Source organism: Labeo rohita, chromosome 17 (assembly GCF_022985175.1).
Source record: "Labeo rohita strain BAU-BD-2019 chromosome 17, IGBB_LRoh.1.0, whole genome shotgun sequence".
NCBI lineage: Eukaryota > Metazoa > Chordata > Actinopteri > Cypriniformes > Cyprinidae > Labeo > Labeo rohita.
This window is the reverse complement of record NC_066885.1, coordinates 16,322,280-16,341,376: the sequence shown is the minus strand read 5'-3', so window position 1 is coordinate 16,341,376 and position 19,097 is coordinate 16,322,280. Positions and strand designations below refer to the sequence as shown.

The window sequence follows — 19,097 nt, the reverse complement described above, 5'->3', positions numbered from 1 at the left end:
CAGTCAAAACAGTGATTTGATATTTTGTAGGTTACCTTTTACATTTTGTTTTTTTTATTATTTCATTGTTTAATGTCAGGCTCCATACTTCATACACTAGTCAAAAGTTTTTGAACAGTAAGATTTTTAATGTTTTTTTGAAGAAGTCTGCTCAATAAGCAAAAACAGTAACATTACTCCAGTCACATGATCCTTCAGGAATCATTCTAATATTCTGATATGCTACTTAAAAAACATTTATTATGTTGAAAACGGCTGAGTAGAATTTTTTTCTTTGATTCTTATTATTCTTTGATAAATAGAAAGTTTAGAAGCATTTATTTGAAATAGAAAAGTAACATTACATAACATTTTGTAACATTATAAATGTCTTTAACATCACTTTTGATTGATTTAAAGCATCCTTGCTAGTATTAATTTCTATAATTTCTTTAAAAAAAAATATATATATATATATGTATATATATATATATATATTATACTGACTCCAAGCTTTTGAATGGTATAGTGTATAATGTTACAAAAGCTTTTTATTTCAGATGAAAGCTGATCTTTGGATATTTCTATTCATCAAAGAATCCTGAAAAAAATGTACTCAACTGTTTTAAATATTGATAATAATAATAATAATAAATGTTTCTTGAACAGCAAATCAGCATATTAGAATGATTTCTGAAAGATCATGTGACACTTAAGACTGGCAAATGCTAAAAATCTAGCTTTTTTACACATATTTGACAATATTACTGCTTTTTTTGCTGTATTTTGTATTAAATAAATTCAGGCTTGATGAGCAGCAGAAGAGCACTTTAAAAAAAACATAAAAAATCTTAGTGTTCAAAAACTTTTGACTGGTAGTGTGTGCTCTGATGTAACATGGTTAAAGTGTCGATAAAGAGAAAAAAAAATATGACATAATTTAGCTATCTAACTATTTAATATAATATATTCTCTTAATCAAAGTACTCTTTCATTTTAAAGTGTCCTACATTCATATATTGTGATGTTTGCTATCTGTGTAACTAATACTAATCATTAGCTACAACATAAACACATAACTTCACAAACTATAACTTTGTTATGTATTTATATACATACCTATGTATTTTTTATTGACTAAAGGTGATCAAATAATCAACATAACGTTACCTGAACGAAGATATCGGTTACCTTCTGAGCAGTCTGCTGTCACATTTAGAAAAGAAACAGTTATTAACAATTTAAATGAAAACAGTTCTCTGCACTAACACTCTTTGGTTATATTATATTATATTATATTATATTATAAAAATAGAAAATACAGTAATAGAATTAAAACGTGCGTGTCCTCCAGGTCAGCAGGGGGCAACAGCGCGATTAGCTAGTCTATAGCGGATGTGTATGTGTCATCCCAAACTCACAGCACAACAACACTGACACCTCAGCTGGATCTTCTGACCCGCTCGGGTCTAAAATAAAATACTCAACACCCTCCCAAACTTCACTGACAGCCTCATAAATACACTAAAAGGCGGTTCGCGCACCGGGCGGAGGGTTTATGTCGTAGAATCCGCAGGTTTTGGGTCCGGTTCCGCCCGAATCATGTCCTGCTGTCTGCTGGATTTCGGCCGGGTCCAGGAGCTCAGACAGGTGCGAGAGTTTCTGTTCCCCAAGCACAACAACGCCGGACCCGAGGAAGAGAAAACACAAGCAGGTACTGCTGCAGTCAGTAACGTTATGTCTGTGTCTGTAAAGTCCAGTTTGATGATGGTTGTCCTGCACTGCGGTTGTTCGGTGATTTATGGGTGTCGGTTCGGGTGTGTAGGCTTCGGTTTGAATAATTGGCTGAAAAGTGGATTTTGGGAAGTAAAAGCGGAATAACAGTCATGACCAGAACTGACAGGCTGTGTATGTTGGGTTTTGTTTTGCATACATGACGGAAACCACAATGCCCCCACATGGCTAATAAACCGACAGTGATTAACTTACTAAATAATGTTTTAAATAAAATATATAGATGCAGAACGATTTGTGTGAGGCTGAGGGTTAGAGATAAAGCATATAAAATATACTGTTTTTATACTAAGCTAATAATTGGAGAAATATTCTGAAAGTACACTGAATATGTGTAAAAAGTGAGTTGTCTGTGTGTGATGCAGAATAACTTATTCACTCCCTGCAGAGAGAAAGAAGGAGAGATGGAGGGAGAAAGGGAGGTGTATTTGCCCTTGGTGAATGAGTCATCCTGCAGAAAGGTCCTGAAACACATGACTGCGTTAGAGACAGTCAATGATCAAGACAAACGGAGAAAAAAGAAAAAGAAAGCGTATATTGACAGTTAGTAAATAAGGTAAATCATGTGATTGACAGGCGATTCGTGTCAAAATACTTGACCATTGTGACGCACGAGTGAAATGAGCATGCAGGGGGTGAAAAAGAGAGAGAACAGGATGAGACGGTGTATATGAACTCTCACAGAGGTTTGAAGGACATCAGATCGAGCCGACTGACTGTTTAATGTGAATAGATGCATCTTCACTGACCACATTATTTACGGCACATCATTTTGTCTTTCTCTAGAGAATGAGTTAACGTGGGATGACTCAGACTGGGGCTCTTGGGAGAATCCTGACAGCAAAGAGGATGGCGCTCAGGTTTGTATTAAAAGACTGGTACACAGAAAAAACGATAATTATGTCATTATTTACTCATGAAAATGTCATTCCAAACTTGTATGTTTTTGTTTTTCTGTAGAAGACGAAAGAAATTTTGGAAAATATACACGGCCCTCTTTTCCATACAAGGACAGCAAAATAACAAATGCACCATAAAAACACACTTTTTCTCTCAATAATGCATGTTTTTCTTTTAGGCTGAGGAGGAGGAGCAGCAGCAGAGCACCCCTTGGCTGCAGGACTGTGTGCTGTCTCTCTCGCCCTGCTCAGATCTGCTGGTCATCGCTCGAGAGCACAAAGCCGCATTTCTTTCTGGTACACACACATACACACAGTAGTGATTAATCTCTTCTTTATTTGTTATTGACTGGTATAACTCGTAAGTGAAATGATTGATTGATTGATTTGCAGCTAAGTGGCGGACAGACGAGTGTGGGCAGGAGGAAATGACCCTTGCTGTGACCTGGAGTGGAACGCTGACCGCCGAGGAGGGGTGAGTGATGGAAGAGGAGAGAGGAGGGTCAGTATTGAGTGGTTTTATGGGAAATAAAACATAAACATAAAGGGATTCAATCCCGCAAAGAAGAAAAGATGATTTACAAGATAGAAATGAAAGACTGAGCAGTGTTTTGAGTCAAGGAGTTTGTAAACGTTTAATAAAAAGATGCGTTTATTATAAGGAGGATTGAAAAAAGTAGAAAGATAGGAGGCAGAAGAACAAAAATAAAAAAATAAAGAGTGGTAAAAATCTTTTTTGGGTTTTGTTGTTGTTGTTGTTACTGACTGGTTTTCATTTTTTTTTTTTCTGTTCTTTTGACAGGGAGTGTATCAATAGTGTTATCTGTATTCCACTGGCCAGCCAGAAGAGGTAAGGACGTCACACATATACACACATACATGCTCTTTTATTCAGTGACGAGACTTTTATTTTGTCACAAATAATTTCTGTTTAAATAAATGCTGTTCTTTCTGAGAGTCTAAGAATCCAAAAAATGTATCACACTTTCCACAAAAACGTTAAGCAGCACAACTGTTTTCGAACTGAAAATAATAAAAAATGTTTTGAACACCAAATCTGCATATTAGAATGTTCTTGAAGGATCATGTGACACTGAAAACTGGAGTAATGGCTGTTAAGCATTCTATTTTAATAAAATATATTAAACTAGAATGCTGTTTTATTTATAATGATATTTCACATTATTACTGTTTTTTACAGTATTTTTGATCAGTTAAATGCTGACTCAGGAAGCATAAGAGATTTATTTAAAAAAAAACATTTAAAAAAAATCTAAATCAAATGGTAATGTATGTATTCATTATGTGTTTAGGAGCTCTACTGGCCGGCCTGATTGGACCTGTATTGTTGTTGGATTCAGCTCAGGTTATGTCCGGTTCTACACAGAGGTACTATGATTTATTTGATATTATTTATTTATTTGTTCATTCGTACTTTTTATTAAATTTTTTATTATTTGGGCAAAAAGTAGTTTTTAAAGGTCTTTAAAGTTGTGTTTTGGGCCATTATGCTTTTAAAGGAGAAGCCGACTTCCAAAACAGATAATGTACTTACCCTCTTGTCATCCAAGATGTTCATGTCTTTCTTTCTTCAGTCGTAGTGAAATTATGTTTTTTGAGGAAAACATTTCAGGATTTTTCTCCATATAATGGACTGATATGGTGCCCCGAGTTTGAACTTCCAAAGTGCAGTTTAAATGTGGCTTTAAACAATCCCAAATGCGGTTGTAAATGATCCCAGCCGAGGAAGAAGGGTCTTATCTAGCGAAACGATTGGTTATTTTCATTAAAAAATACAATTTTAAATACTTTTTAATCTCAAACGCTCGTCTTGTCTTGCTCTGCCTGATCTCTGTGTATTCTGGTTCAAAACAGTTAGGGTATGTCGAAAAACTCGTATTTTCTCCCTTAACTTCAAAAATCATTTCAAAATCATCCTACATCACTGCAGAAGTACTGACCCAGTCTTTGCAAAGTGAACGTGCAAAGAAGATCAAACGCCCTTAACAAAAAAGGTAAAACAGTAATATAAGATGATTTTGAAGCTGAGGGAGAACATGAGATGGGAGTTTTTTGACATACCATAACTGTCATGAACCGGAAAAAAAGTTTAGGCAGAGTAAGACAAGACGAGCGTTTGACATTAAAATGTATATAAATTGTGTTTTTAATGAAAATAACCGATCATTTCTTCCTCGGGTGGGATCGTTTGAAGCCACATTTAAACTGCATTTTGGAAGTTCACACTCGGGGCACCATACCAGTCCATTATATGGAGAAAAATCCTGAAATGTTTTCCTCAAAAAGCATAATTTCTTTACAACTGAAGAAAGAAAGACATGAACATCTTGGATGACAAGGGGGTGTCATCCAAGATTTGAAAATTATCTGCAAATTTTTGTTCTGGAAGTGGACTTCTCCTTTAAATATAAATATATATCGCAATAAATATCACATTGTTGACTTCATACTGAGATGTTATCGTATTGTGAGATTTTGATATTGTTACATCCCTATTTATAACTGTTTACAGCAGAGCCCAAGATCTGCCCATATACATAAGATACATAAATAAATAAATAAAATGAAGTGTAGTTTTATTTTATTCAGGTGAGTTCAGACTCTCTAATGCATTGATATGTTTAATGAACAGTCATGTCATTTTTAATCAAAAGCAGACCAGTATCTGCACAGCCACTGATCTAATCCACTATTTATGTGTGTGTAGAGTGGTGTTCTTCTGTTGGCCCAGTTGTTGCATGAAGATCCTGTGCTGCGACTGAAATGTCGCACCTATGAGATTCCACGTCACCCTGGAGTAACGGAACAGGTACACATACCTCTTATGCCGACTTGATGTGTTCAGTTCTGCGCAAAGCACGTTAAGCAATTGTTAGCAAGGTTAAACATGACATCTTAGCTTAAACGCTGGACCAAACTGATGATGTTCTGATTGGATGTTGAAATGTCTGTTTCTCTACCAGCATGAGGAGCTCAGTATTCTGTACCCAGCAGCCCTTGTCACCATCGATGGCTTTAGTCTCTTCCAGTCTTTACGTGCCTGTCGAAACCAGGTTGCCAGAGGTAGGAGAGAGAGACACTGAGACATTGACAAGGGCCAGTAGTCCCTAAACTATTTTTAATTAACTCTCTCATGTTATTTGTTTTCACCCGTTTTATTCTCTGCATCTGTTTCTTTGCCTTTCAGCTGCAGCAGCAGGAAGTGATGTCATCCAGCCTCCACCACTGGCCTATAAAAAGTGGGGCCTGCAAGACATGGACACAATTACAGACCATTCCAGCATAGGTACAAAAAAGGCTTCATAACCAGTGTTGGGGGTAACGCATTATAAGTAATGCGAGTTACATAATCAGATTACTTTTTTTAACGTATTACTTTTCAATATAAAGAAAATATCTGAGTTACTTTTTCAAATAAGTAACGTGAGTTACTTTGTTTTCCCATTTATTGACTGACAGCTTTTCTGTCCCCATGTTGAGGGAAAATCAGGAGTAGTGCAGAGACCAACATTAAACTAACCTTTTACACTAACATATTAAACTAACGTTTGTGCTTTTTTTTTTTTTTTTTTATTGCTGAGGAGTGTTGGACTTCTCCTGTGTTCTACTGTACGGACAAGAATTTACATTTCCTTTAGCCTGAGGCTGATTCATTTTACTTTTGGTGTGAAAGGGATTTTACATTTGCTAAAAATAGAACTATTTATATTAACAGGCATTGTAAGGTATTGTCTTTTTCTTTCAGGTATTACTACTCTGAGTGTGTTCGATCAGATGAAAAATGCATCTGTCCTTGGAGGATTTCATGCTTCGGTTAAAGGAAGCCCTCCTGCAATGAGTCAGTATATCACAGTGGGAGGTGGACCTTACACTGGGTTCTACTATGCTATAGAGGTACAAACACAAACACACATCTTTTCTCTGACTGTTGTTGGTGTTTGTGGCTTGTTTGTAGTTGATTCTGACCATTTTTCCTCTCTCTCTCTCATCTCAGGGAAGTTCTCAGCCTCTTCTCTCTCACGTGGCTCTGGCTGTGGCCAGCAAACTCACATCAGCTCTGTTCAGCGCTGCCAGGTCTGTGTCTGGGTTATTTTAACTCTTGGCACTTATTAGCACTGGCCTGTCATGTTCAGTATCACTCCATGTTTACTCATTTTTAGTCTCGGCCTCTCTCTTTCTTCCTGCTTAGTGGTTGGTTAGGATGGAAGAGTAAAAATGAAGAGGAGTCAGTGCAGAAACAGAAGCCAAAAGTGGAGCCAGCCACCGCCCTTCCTGTTAGGTAACTCAATGTGCAGTCAAACTACTTCCAATCATGCACATCATTGCCTTCTCGGAATCATATATAAACAATTTCATTTTTCTGCTTTCTTCAGGTTCGGTCTTCCAGATTCTCGTCGGCATGGCGAGACTATTTGTCTCTCTCCATGTAACACTATGGCTGGAGTCACAGATGACTTTGGTAGAGTCACGCTGCTGGATGTGGCACGAGGCATCGCTATCAGGATGTGGAAGGGTGAGCAGTGTAGCATGACTAATGTAGTCTGATTTGCGAACAGGTATCTTATGAGCCTGCTCCTGTTAAATTATAACAATTTGTGACTCACAGGATTTGTATCAGTGTGAAGAATGCTTCCCTTAACAAACACAGCCGTTACCTAAATCAGTATCATTACGGATGGTTTGTCTATATCACAGTGTGCATTGAACATTTACACATTTACATTTTTTTGTTATCTTTTAAGCATTAAAACATCAAGAAGTATTATGGTTTCAAACTAAACAGCAGAATTTCCTTATAATAAGAAATATGTTTTGAACAACAAATCAGCATATTAGAATTAATAATTTCTGAAAGATCGTGTGACACTGAAGATAGACAACAGTAATTTTAAATTGGAATAATTACAATTGTAACATTTTTACTGTATTTTTGATCAATTAAATGCAGCTTTTCTTAGCATAAGAGACTTTTTTTTTTAAATTTCGCCCTCAAACTTTCGAACAGTACTGTATATAAACAATCTTTTTTTTTTAAATATCTGTGTTATGTGCATGCAGGCTATCGTGATGCTCAGCTCGGATGGGTGCAGGTGTCAGAGGCTCGTGGAGAAAGAGATCTAGCCACATCTCCGTCTATGCCCCGCCGGCATGCCCAGTTTCTGGTGATTTACGCCCCACGAAGGGGTATTTTAGAGGTGTGGGGAACTCAGCATGGACCACGAGTAGGGGCTTTTACTGTAGGCAAACACTGCAGGTACATACTCGCACAAAACCGCACTCTTGATTGCTGCCATCTGAAAATGCATATTCATTCATGTGTCTCTCTTTCAGGCTGCTGTACGCAGGTCACAGGTTAATGGGTGTAAACAGTGTAACCAGTCAGGGCTGGCAAATACACACACAACAAGTGTGTCTGTTTGACCCGATTAATGGAGCCCTGAGAGCCGTCACCATACCATTCCACCTGGCACTCAGGTGCACACTCGTACATAAATATTCACGAACACGTGCACATTAATATTCACAAACACATACACAATGCTGGTTAGTACAAACGTGTCTGTTCTGTGTGTTGGTCAGCGATAAGAAGAGCGAGCGCGCTAAAGACATGCACCTGCTGAAGAGACTCACCACTCTTCTTAGGAGCAGGGAGGTGGAGCCAGGTCAGACCTAGCTTATTAATATTCATGAGACCATGCATATGCTTAATTCACCCAAAAATGAAAATTAGCCCAGAATTTATTCACCATCAAGCCATCCTAGGTGTATACGAATACAATCAGAGTTATAGTAAAAAGTGTCCTGACTCTTCCAAGCTTTATAATGGCAGTGAATGGCTGTTGAGATTTTGAAGTCGAATAAAGTGCGTCCATCAATCATAAAAAGTGTTTCACACAGCTCCAGGGGGTTAGTAAAGACATCCTGAAGCAATTTAATGCATTTGTATAAGAAAAATATCAGTATTTAAACCTTATAAACCGTAATCTCAAAACACAAGAGCTAAGGAAGCAAAGTTTCCATTGTTTAGCAAAGAAAAATCTGTCTCCTCTTGGCTTATGTCGAAATCATGTTTGTCACTTCTCACCGGAGCTTACACTACGTGAAAGCTAGAGATAACAGTATACAAAGTTTTTTAGCATGGATGTTTTTCTTACACAAACGCATTGATTCACTTCAGGATGCCTGTAGTAATCACACAAAGCTGTGTGGAGTGCTTTTTATCATGGATGGATGCACTTTATTGGACTTCAAAATATTAACACCCATTCACTGCCATTATAAAACTTTAAAAAGCCAAGACATTTTTTAATATAACTCATTTGTATTCATCTGAAAGTAAAGTTGTACAGACCTAGGATGGCTTGACGGTGAGTAAATTATGGGTTAATTTTCATTTAGAGGTAAAATATCCCTGTAAGTTGTCCTCTATAACATTATAAAAGAATGATTACCCAATGTTTAATTCCACTGATGTGTTGACATGTTTGAGTTGACCTTTAACCTTTGATTGACAGCTCTGCTTGAGAGTGAAGCACAAAGTGTGTTACTGGACATTAAACATCCAGCTATTAAGAAACAGGCAAGTATAACAGACATACACAATCATGTATATGTTAAAAAAATTATCTGATGTTGATAAAATATCTGATTGATTGACAGGCCCTGGAGTCACTTTTGTCTAATAAGAATGCACCAGTGTCCTGTTTGACCAGTGTTACTCGTGCATTATTGGCTAGCCTGAAAGAACAAGGTAACACCCTCAGTCTTCACTGGGTGTTTTTGTATTTAAACACCTGTGTCAATGTTTGATCTGTTTTTATGTGTGTTTATATTAGATCCTGAAGCAGTGGATGAGTCGTTGCTGCAGTTTTGTTCATCCCAGCTTAAACTTCTCCAGCTCTATACAGACGTTCAATTACTCCACACACCCGATACATCACCCACTGAGCCAGAACATGTGCGTGATACAAATACTATACAACTGATCTAAAAAAATATATCATCTTCACACTTGGATTTCAACTAAAGGCTTCTCCTTTCCATACAGCCGTCGTTTTCTGGTATTCAGGAGGATCTTGCTCGTGTTGGCCAAGTCCTGCAGCGATACACAGAGATGAACTCTCGGCCCTGCGTCTCATTCGCTCAAGACTCAAGTGGGCCTCTGCCAGTCCGAACATTTCTGTCTCAATTGGAGTGGGTGAATGGAGAGCTCAGAGTGATTAAACAACCTGATACCGACTGGACCCAACTGGGTAAAACCGGATATTTATTTCGTTGTGCATTGTTCTTATGCTGCTTTTAAATGTCATGCATGTTTACATTTGATCTGTTGCTACTTCCATTTCATTGCGACTTTTTTTAATACTGTTAAATGTAATCTTAAGCAGATCTCAAAATGAATATCCGTTTTTCATATCGAACATTATGATGTTATGAATTCACTTGTAGCATTTGCACTTTTGAACGGGGTCATTTTTATAAATTCAACTATTATTTTCTCTTGTGGACTATATGTAAGGTGTGTGTAAACTTTTGACCTCAACTGCATTTAGACAAAACAGTGTAGAATTTTCTATACTATCATTTATTGGCCATAACATATAAAATAATTAGGCCTATTTGCATCAAAATTTTAATATTTGTTCATTATAAATGTGATTTTTGTGTGAAATGTGATTTTTGTATGCATTTCAGGTAGCTTCCTGTTCTGGGGTTGTCTCTCTGGTCAGAGTCCTTTACAAAGAGTGTGTGAGACTCTGCAGGAAAGTGGCATCAGCCCTCAGCAGCTACTGGTAAGTGATATAAAGAGAAAAAAAGGGATAGGTTTGAATTGTTAGAACAGGACATCCTTAAATGTAATTTCTGCTTTTTTGTGTCCATCTGCCAGTCTTTACTTTTGTCGGTTTGGCTGAACAAAGAGAAGGAAGTACTGAAGTGCCCAGACGCTGTCTCACACCTATACACGCTGCTGTCCACCCTCAGCTCCATTAAAGGTCTTTAACATAATCTGTGAGTTATATCAACTTGTATATTTTATCCTGTAGATTAACATTTTATATTGTATGTGTGTGTATTAGGAGCAGTGGATGAGTCATGGGACGGCCAGTGTGTCTCACCCTGGTGGCAGCAGGTGCGCACAGCTTGTGTTCAGTCTGAGAGCTCCGGCGCTGCACTACTGGCTGCTCTAGTCGCTCATCGTGTAGCCAAGAATGCCATCACCAAGCTGGCAGAGAGCAAGGTCTGTGTGTGCACATGTGTTTTTCCGCATCTGTAGAATTGGTGCATTATGTGTGCAACTCTCGCTCTGTGTGCAGTTTCAGGAGGAGTGGGAATGTGTTTCTCTGGAGTTGGAGCAGTGGTTGGTGTGTATAAAGCAGTTGGAGGATGTTCTTGCTCTGCAGACACTGCTCTGCCTGCCATCTCCTCAGGGCTCCACAGGTGGCGCTGTTACACGCTGCTCAGTCAAAACACTATTGGAAAGTGGCAGAGGTACTTAAAACATAAAACACACTACAAAGTTTGGGGTCGAGCAATGAAGCATTAAATTGATCAAAAGTTGATATTCATTACAGAAACCCTAAAAAAAAAATGACGGTCATATTAAACAGCACGATTGTTTTCAATTGTTGTACGAGTGTGCATTTCAGCATGTGACACTGAAGACAGGAGTAAATTACATTTTTAAATATATTGAAAGAGAAAACAGTTCTTTTAAACGGTAATAATATTTCAAATAATTAATATTACATATTATTGCTGTTTTTACTGTTAAATCCTTGGTGAGCAGAAGAGACTTCTTTCAAAAACATTTATTAAATCTTCTGAACTTCTGAACAATTGCTGTCAGTAAAACTATGACTTAACATATCTGCTTTTGTACAAGCTAAGATAAAATTACATAAATAATAATGTTTTCTTGTTTTCATTTTTTGTCTTTTAGGGGGTGTAGCAGACTGTGTTTCGAAGTTGATCTTCAGACAGGGTGTGTCTCCTGATCGCCTAAGTGATATCCTACAACGAAGGGGAGAGAATGAACCCACTCAACAGCCAGTCCAGCAAGGCGGGGAGGAGAAAATGGAGGGTAATCAGGAATTCGGATCATGCTACTTAGATGTTAGATCTTGTGTTTTCTGTTTGACTGACGCGTCTGTCTGTGTTTGTGTTGTCTTAGAGCTGCTGGAGTGTGTGTGTCAGCGGTTCCCAAATTCTCTGTCTCCTGATGTGCTGTTTGCTCACTGTAGCTGGGAAAATGTGGTGCAGTGGAACAAAGACCCAGAGGTAAAGACTATAAATCTCAGAGCTTTCTTAATAGAGTTGGTAACCAAGAACTGGTTCTTGTTTAGAACTTGCTGAAAACAATACCAGAATTAAATGAGTTTGCATGTCCATTCAGTGCTGGTGATTAATGGTAAACAAACTCGCCTTGAGCTTCAAGTTCAACCCCCCATTGCGGTACTACCTAGAGCATAGGTGCTCAAACTCGTTCCTGGAGGGCTGGTGTCTTGCAGAGTTTAGCTCCAACTTGCCTCAACACACCTGCCGGAAAGTTTCTGACATGCCTATAAGAGCTTGATTAGCTGGATCAGGTCTGTCTAATTGGGGTTGGAGCTAAACTCTGCAGGGCACCGGCCCTCCAGGGCCAAGTTTGGGCACCCGTGACCTAGAGGGAGAATAACAGAAATAGAGGAGATGGGGAGGTGGAGGCATACCATAAGAATTGATGCTGGGACAGTGCAGTGAGTGCTGCTTATATAGGCTCATAATGATGATTGACATGACTAAATGATCAGGCTCCTCTCGAGCCTATTTTAGATTAGATAAGATTAGATTAGATTAGATTAGATTCAACTTTATTGTCATTACACATGTACAAGTACAAGGCAACGAAATGCAGTTTAGGTCTAACCAGGAGTGCAATAAGCAGTAAGTGCAGGATAAAGGTATAAGTTATAAGTGCACTTATAGGGGATATGTGCAGGGAGAAACTATGGGTAATATTTACAGATGGATGTATTGTGAGCATAATATACAGGTTGCTAGTAACTATAATCAGAGATTTACAAATAGATGAACAATATATACAAGTTGCTATTAACTGTAATCAGGAATTTGCAAATAGATATGAACATAATGTACAGGTTGCTCTTTTCTATAAACAGGAATTTACAAATAGACATGTACAGATATATATAATCAGAAATGTACAAATGTATTGTGCAATGGATATTTGCTTTTTCAAATAGGTATGTACAGTGCAATAAATATTAAATAGTGCAATGGTAATGGAAAGAGTGTAGGGGTGTATGAGGGGGGCAAAGGTCAGTGGGGGGCAGAGTTCAATAAGGAGACAGCTCTGTGAAAAGAACAGAATATATTTATTTCTGAATACTTGTTTGTAAAAGTAAAGGAGCATTAAAGGAACTGGAGTTCCTTGGAATTTTCTACTAGAGAAATATCAACCAATCACATAGGACTTTTCATTTCTCCCTTTGTGTTCAGGTGGGGCAGTACTTAGAGTGGTCAGTGGAGTTTTTGAAGATGATATCCAATCCTCACATTCAGTTGGGTAAGAGATATATGGCATATACGTGACCCTGGACCACAAAACCCGTCATAAGGGTCAGTTATTTGAAATTGAGATTTAAAAAATCATCCAAAATCTGAATAAATAAGCTTCCCATTGACGTCTGGTTTGTTAGGATAGGGCAATATGTGGCCGAGATAAAACTATTTGAAAATCTGAAACCTGAGGGTGCAAAAAAATTGAGAAAATTGCCTGTAAAGTTATCCAAATGAAGTTCTTAGCAATGCATATTACTATTAAAAAATTAAGTTTTGATTTCCGGTTGATGTACAATAATTTCGACCCATACAATATATTTTTGGCTATTGCTGCAAATGTACCTGTGCTACCTAAGACTGGTTTTGTGGTCCAGGGTCACATATTGACTAGATGAAAGATGATTTGATTGGCAGAGCAATGGATAGGAGCTTCCCACAACATAATTCTTCACAGCAGAAAGAATTCCATTAAATAACTCTCTCTCCTTCAACTATTCTCTCACTTTCTCTCAGGTGTCTCTGTTATGATGTGGCAGACCTTCATAGTCAAGCGTTTTTCAGCTGCTGCCTTCCTAATGGAAAAGGTTTGCATTTCTGTATATTCTTGCTCTTCCTCTGTGTGCTGTGTTTAAGATTTAATAATTGACTGTGCATGTGTTGATGTAGGTGGGAAAGGCACCTAAAGACCGGCTGTGCAGACGGGTAAGAGAAGTCACAAAGCATAAATTAAATTCAGATCTGTTTTATTTAAATTAACGCGTGCGTGTGCGTGTGTGTGTAGGATGTAGGAATGGGCGACGCAGCTGTGAGGAGTTTCCTGGGCTCCTGTGTGCAGTTACTTCAGGCCCTGATGGAGGTCTCATCTTCCTCTTTTCTCCCTTCCTTTCCTTTTTTCTCCAGAGTAAGGACTGATTAAACTGGATGCATGGGCGGAAGCATGTCTTAGCTTACTGTGGCTTTTACAATAATGATGATGAGCAAAGAATGGGTTGAAATAAAAGTGAGAAATATATTCTAAACTTCTTTTCTCTCTCAGGCGGATTCAGCGATGGAGGAAATGTCTGCTCCAGATGTGTGTGTGGAGGAAGTATGGGGCAGTGCTGAGGGTCCAGTGTCTATAGTGGAATTAGCTCTGGATCAGAGATCTGTTCACTATCCTCTCGTTCAGCATCACTGTGTGTTAGCGTCACTGCTGCACGCCGCCATGACCTTCTCCCTGCGCCTGAAACCGCTCAGCCTGTTTGACAGCAAGGTAAAAGCATGTAATTATGCATTTATACATGCACACCTTACTAAAATTTGAACATTTAGAAATTTGATGTTTAGTGCCCTAAATCACAGCACGTAAAGGGATAGTTCACCCAAAAATGAAAATTTTGTCATTAATTACTCATCCTCGTGTCGTTCCAAACCTGAGCAAATTAAGGTGTTTTTGATGAAATCCGAGAGCTTTCTGACCCTGCATAGACAGCAATGCAACTGACACATTCAAAGGCCCAGAAAGGAAAGAAGGACATCGTTAAAATAGTCCATGTGACATCAGTTCTTCAATTTTTTTATACTACAGGAATTATTAAACTACTATTTTAATGATATCCTTACTACCTTTCTGGGCCTTGAATGTGGTCGTTACATTGCTGTCTATGCAGGGTCAGAAAGCTCTCGGATTTCATCAAAAACATCTTAATTTGTGTTCTGAAGATGAACAAAGGTTTTACGGGTTTGGAACAACATGAGGGTGAGTAATTAATGACAACATTTTCATTTTTGGGTGAACTATCCATTTAAGCATCAATGATCTGTTCATTTAAATATGTCATTACAAGGAAGAAAACGTTATTGAAATTTCCATTTCATGCCGACTAATTCATATCGTCTTTTTCTTTCACCTATAGGGTAAGAATGCGTTTTTTAGAGATTTGTCGTCCATTCAGTTGCTGCCCAGTGGAGACATGGACCCCAACCTGGTGTCTGTGAGACAAGAGGTGAGTCACAGCGCCACTCTCAGCACTGGAGGTAGAACTGCAGCCATCAAGAACACCTCCATGCAAAATGGCTTTATTTGATACAAAAGATTTATTTTATGGTCACATGCGTCTTGTACAGTGACAGTGAAATGTAAGATGGTTATAGCTTGCCTCTGAAGCCAGTGTTGATGTATTACTGTCTTCTGTGTGTGTAGTTTCTGATGAACGTGTTAACAGGCTGGGTGAAGGTTCTAGCTGAATCTGAGGAGAACGGTGTCAAACACAACGGCACTGAAGACATGTGGCCGTCTGTGTGTATGGAGCTTTCGTCTCTACTGCAGGTCAATACCGACATCCTGCGCAGACACCTCGTCTGTGAGCTCTACAACCAGGGACTAGATCTGCGGGCAGAGGAGGTAACACAAACACATGCACACACACTGTTTAAACCTCATGAGCATATATAGGCCATTCTACAGAATTGGTTCAAAGTCAGTGTTGGAAACGTCTTGAAATTTTTTTTCGGCTTTTTACGCAGATTTTGTGTGTATGCAAATTCTATAATATGCAAGGTACACATTTCTAGTAACTGTGCAGATAATTCTCATATTGTATTTTCAGAAAGATTTAGAATATTTATCCTCTCCCCAAATTTGTCACTACTGAAACACAATAATATATAATTTACAAAGAAGGGTTATATTGACTCATTAAGAACTGGCTTACATCTTCCTTTTTTCTATTTTATTAAAATGTTTTCATTGGTAAATCAATAACGGTTACAATTTTAACATTATTTTAAGTCTAATTTATGAGATTTGTTGTATTTTGAATCCAGTTTTTCTTTGTTAAAGGCAATAAGTTGAGCATAATAATTTCAAAGTTAAGGATTCATTAGTTTGAATATACATTGAAACAAACACTATCATAACATCTTTGTTTGTAATTCAGTATACTTTATTTTTGACAAAACACCCCATGTTTCGCTAATGACAGCACATTTTCAGTATTGACAGTAATGTTTAGGTAGTGACCACATCACATTAGAATTTTAACCCACATACTAAAACACTACTAAAACATACTAAAATACAAAAAATTTGTTTAACTGTTCAAAAATTAAGGATTATTTTGTGCCCAAATAAAGGATTATATGTTTCCTTTTGTCACTACCAAAACAATGATGACATGTTTTGGTCGTGACTGTTACGTTAGTGAAAAATTTATGGGATAACACCCAAGAAACAAAGATGCCACTACCGAAACAGCTACCAGATGTTTCAGTAGTGACATTTTTAGGTACTTTTGCACCTAGATCAAAGATGCTAATCAGTACATGGTTAGCCAGCACAGTTCTGAACATTTGTATAAATATAAAAAAGGAAATGTTATGGAATAACTCTTAAAAAAGCGTTTAATTATAAAAATATGGTATGCGGTAGTGACGTTTCTTAAGGTTACACAGATTTTTCCTACTTTTGAACAATTTATCTTCAAATGATGGGGCCTGTCTTCTTACCATGTTGCTGTTAGAGAGTGACACATGAATATTTCCTGATCATAAATGTAGGGGTGTAGTTAAAATCGGTCTCAGCCAATAAAATAACGTCACTTTTTAAAAAAAACATCAATAAAGATTTTAAATACAGCAATGGAATAAAATGCCAAAATTATTTCAGTACCCACTAAATGATGATTGTATATATATTAAGCTTTCTGATGTTATTGGTTCTGATGTTATAGGTTTCATTAGATAGTAAAAAGCTATTAGTAAGCATCTAAGATTTGAATACCTAAATGCTTATTAAATGTGTGGGGGTTTTTTTGTTTCTTTCTTTCTTTCTTTTTTGGTTGTGGGACAGTGGTTTGGGCCAAATGTGTAGAATAGCCCATATACAGGAGTGACATATACACAGATGCTAATGAGCTTTCTTTTGGTTTACTTTTGTATTTTTTTTCTCTCTTATTTTGTTCTATTATTTTTGTTTTGAATTCTTTCTTATTTCTTTTTCCCATTTTTGTTTTTCATAATTTTTTTTTTCATTTTACTTTTCCATTTTTCTTATTCTTATATAATTACATTTTATTTTTAACTTTCTATTTGTATTTTTTCTTTTTGTTGTTAATCTCTCAGGTGATGATGGAGGTGCAGGACAAGGATGTTTTGGGCTCTCAGCTGCTGGTGTTGACTGGTCAGAGGCTCTCTTACTCTCTGCTCCACTCCCAATCACAGACTAAACCCAACATGGAGCTGTTGGCCCGTCTACCGCCCACTCTCTGCACCTGGCTGAAGGCTATGGTGAGATCACACAGACTGCACAGTTCTCAAAACTCTTACCATCTTGCACTCATCTGTCATGCTTTTTTTTATTAGGACCCCAGTGAGCTGCGCTGTCCCTCAGTCCCTCTGTCTCAGAGCGGTCGACTGATCAACAAAGTCATTGAGATGCTCCCCGAAAACCATGCCCAGTACAGCCTTGCCCTTCACCTGCTGGAGGCCGTGGACTCTTTACACGAAGAGCCCTGATAAAAAGAAATGCACAGGAGGAGAGAATGAAAATCGTGTTTTTTTAATATTCTAGACTTTAAAACGTTCCCAGAAGCCCGAGACCTCCCAAGAACCTGGATGAATGCATCTTCATCATTACCATCATAATCATCATCATCATCATCAGTAATCTGCTTAATTTAGCAGACTTGAATTTCTTTCTCACAACTGTCACTAAAATAACATATCAAGAGCACTAGCACCTCTAGAGGATGTGCTGGCCCACAATGCCTGTGCACACTGAACGTGTCACAAATAAAGGGCCTGGAGTCTCTAGTGTCTAGAGTGTTATTAGGATAAAAAAAGCCAATGTTATTCATGTACAGTAGTCCTGTAATTAAAGAAGAATGGCATTCTTTACAAGGAAGCTTTAAAATAATATTGTGCTGTAATCGGTATAATCAAAACATTACAGTATATTAACACCATGGGGGGTATATTTTCTATATATTTCAAATTCTAGATGTTCTTGTTCATTTATTCTGCCAATTAAACGTCTGCAATGTCCCATTGATGCTGTTTGTTAGTAAACAAGCACTAAAATGTCATTGGTTATTATTGGTATGTTATATTTTAAATGTACACGTTTAGGTGTGGTTGCAAGGTGAGACAAAAGAAAGAATTCTCTTCAGTAGAGCTGACTTTTATGCAGTCCTGTACCAGCTGTGCCTGGCTGCTCATATAATGCAACGTTAATCATGATACCAAAAATAAAGACCATTTCAGAGAACTGTTGTGTAGCTCGTTGTCCTTAAAGTGAAACAGGAGCATTAAACTAGCAACTAATAAAAGTACCACAGAGACATCTAATTCTATTGGCTTTACTGATGTTTAATCAGTTCATTTAGGAATTCATGTGGAAAACTGACATGTAGCTGAAATATTTATAAATTAATTAATATTAAATAAAATTAGATGGTACAACATACCATGATTCTTTGAAACAATTACCGTACCGTGAAAATACCATCGGTTGCAAAACCATGATATACCGCGAATACTGATCAGTGCCAAAATTTTTCGTGATAAAATTGTATTAAATCTTGAAACGCAAAATAAATAAAATGGATAAAGAATTTAGGGGGAAATAGAGTGAATTTTATTAAATAAATGTTGGCTTAAAAGAATTTATGAAAAAAAAGTCTCAGAGCATTTCTTTTCATAGTGATGGTAAATGAATATTGTGATAATATTAATATGATACGAAAAAAAAATGTCATATTTCTGGTCATATCACCCAGTCCTAATTTTACATTTTATCATGAAAAGTGTTGAAAATTAAAATAAAGGCTAAAAATGTTCATTTTAAAAGACATTATGTCCTTT

General features: G+C 37.4%; 1 protein-coding gene across 2 annotated transcripts; it reads left to right on the top strand.

The window, feature by feature from the left end:
* The first annotated feature begins 1,373 nt into the window (after positions 1 to 1,373).
* rab3gap2 (RAB3 GTPase activating protein subunit 2 (non-catalytic)) lies at positions 1,374 to 18,501 on the top strand. Of its 2 annotated transcripts, none has more exons than XM_051132910.1 (35): positions 1,374 to 1,693; positions 2,560 to 2,633; positions 2,852 to 2,969; positions 3,066 to 3,147; positions 3,475 to 3,522; positions 3,986 to 4,061; positions 5,401 to 5,502; positions 5,657 to 5,756; positions 5,881 to 5,979; positions 6,439 to 6,587; positions 6,688 to 6,767; positions 6,883 to 6,972; positions 7,067 to 7,206; positions 7,752 to 7,947; positions 8,025 to 8,168; positions 8,274 to 8,356; positions 9,209 to 9,273; positions 9,354 to 9,444; positions 9,530 to 9,651; positions 9,742 to 9,946; positions 10,389 to 10,486; positions 10,582 to 10,687; positions 10,772 to 10,932; positions 11,009 to 11,183; positions 11,635 to 11,775; positions 11,866 to 11,972; positions 13,194 to 13,260; positions 13,770 to 13,840; positions 13,923 to 13,958; positions 14,038 to 14,157; positions 14,293 to 14,508; positions 15,152 to 15,241; positions 15,439 to 15,639; positions 17,358 to 17,522; positions 17,598 to 18,501. In XM_051132910.1, exons 1-35 carry the CDS (start codon positions 1,582 to 1,584, stop codon positions 17,748 to 17,750), a joined length of 4,083 nt encoding a protein of 1,360 aa, XP_050988867.1. In that variant the 5' UTR covers positions 1,374 to 1,581; the 3' UTR covers positions 17,751 to 18,501. The 2 variants fall into 2 exon arrangements, with proteins under 2 accessions (XP_050988867.1, XP_050988868.1); XM_051132911.1 differs by having other exon boundaries at positions 1,375 to 1,693; positions 14,038 to 14,112.
* The last annotated feature ends 596 nt before the right edge of the window (positions 18,502 to 19,097 follow it).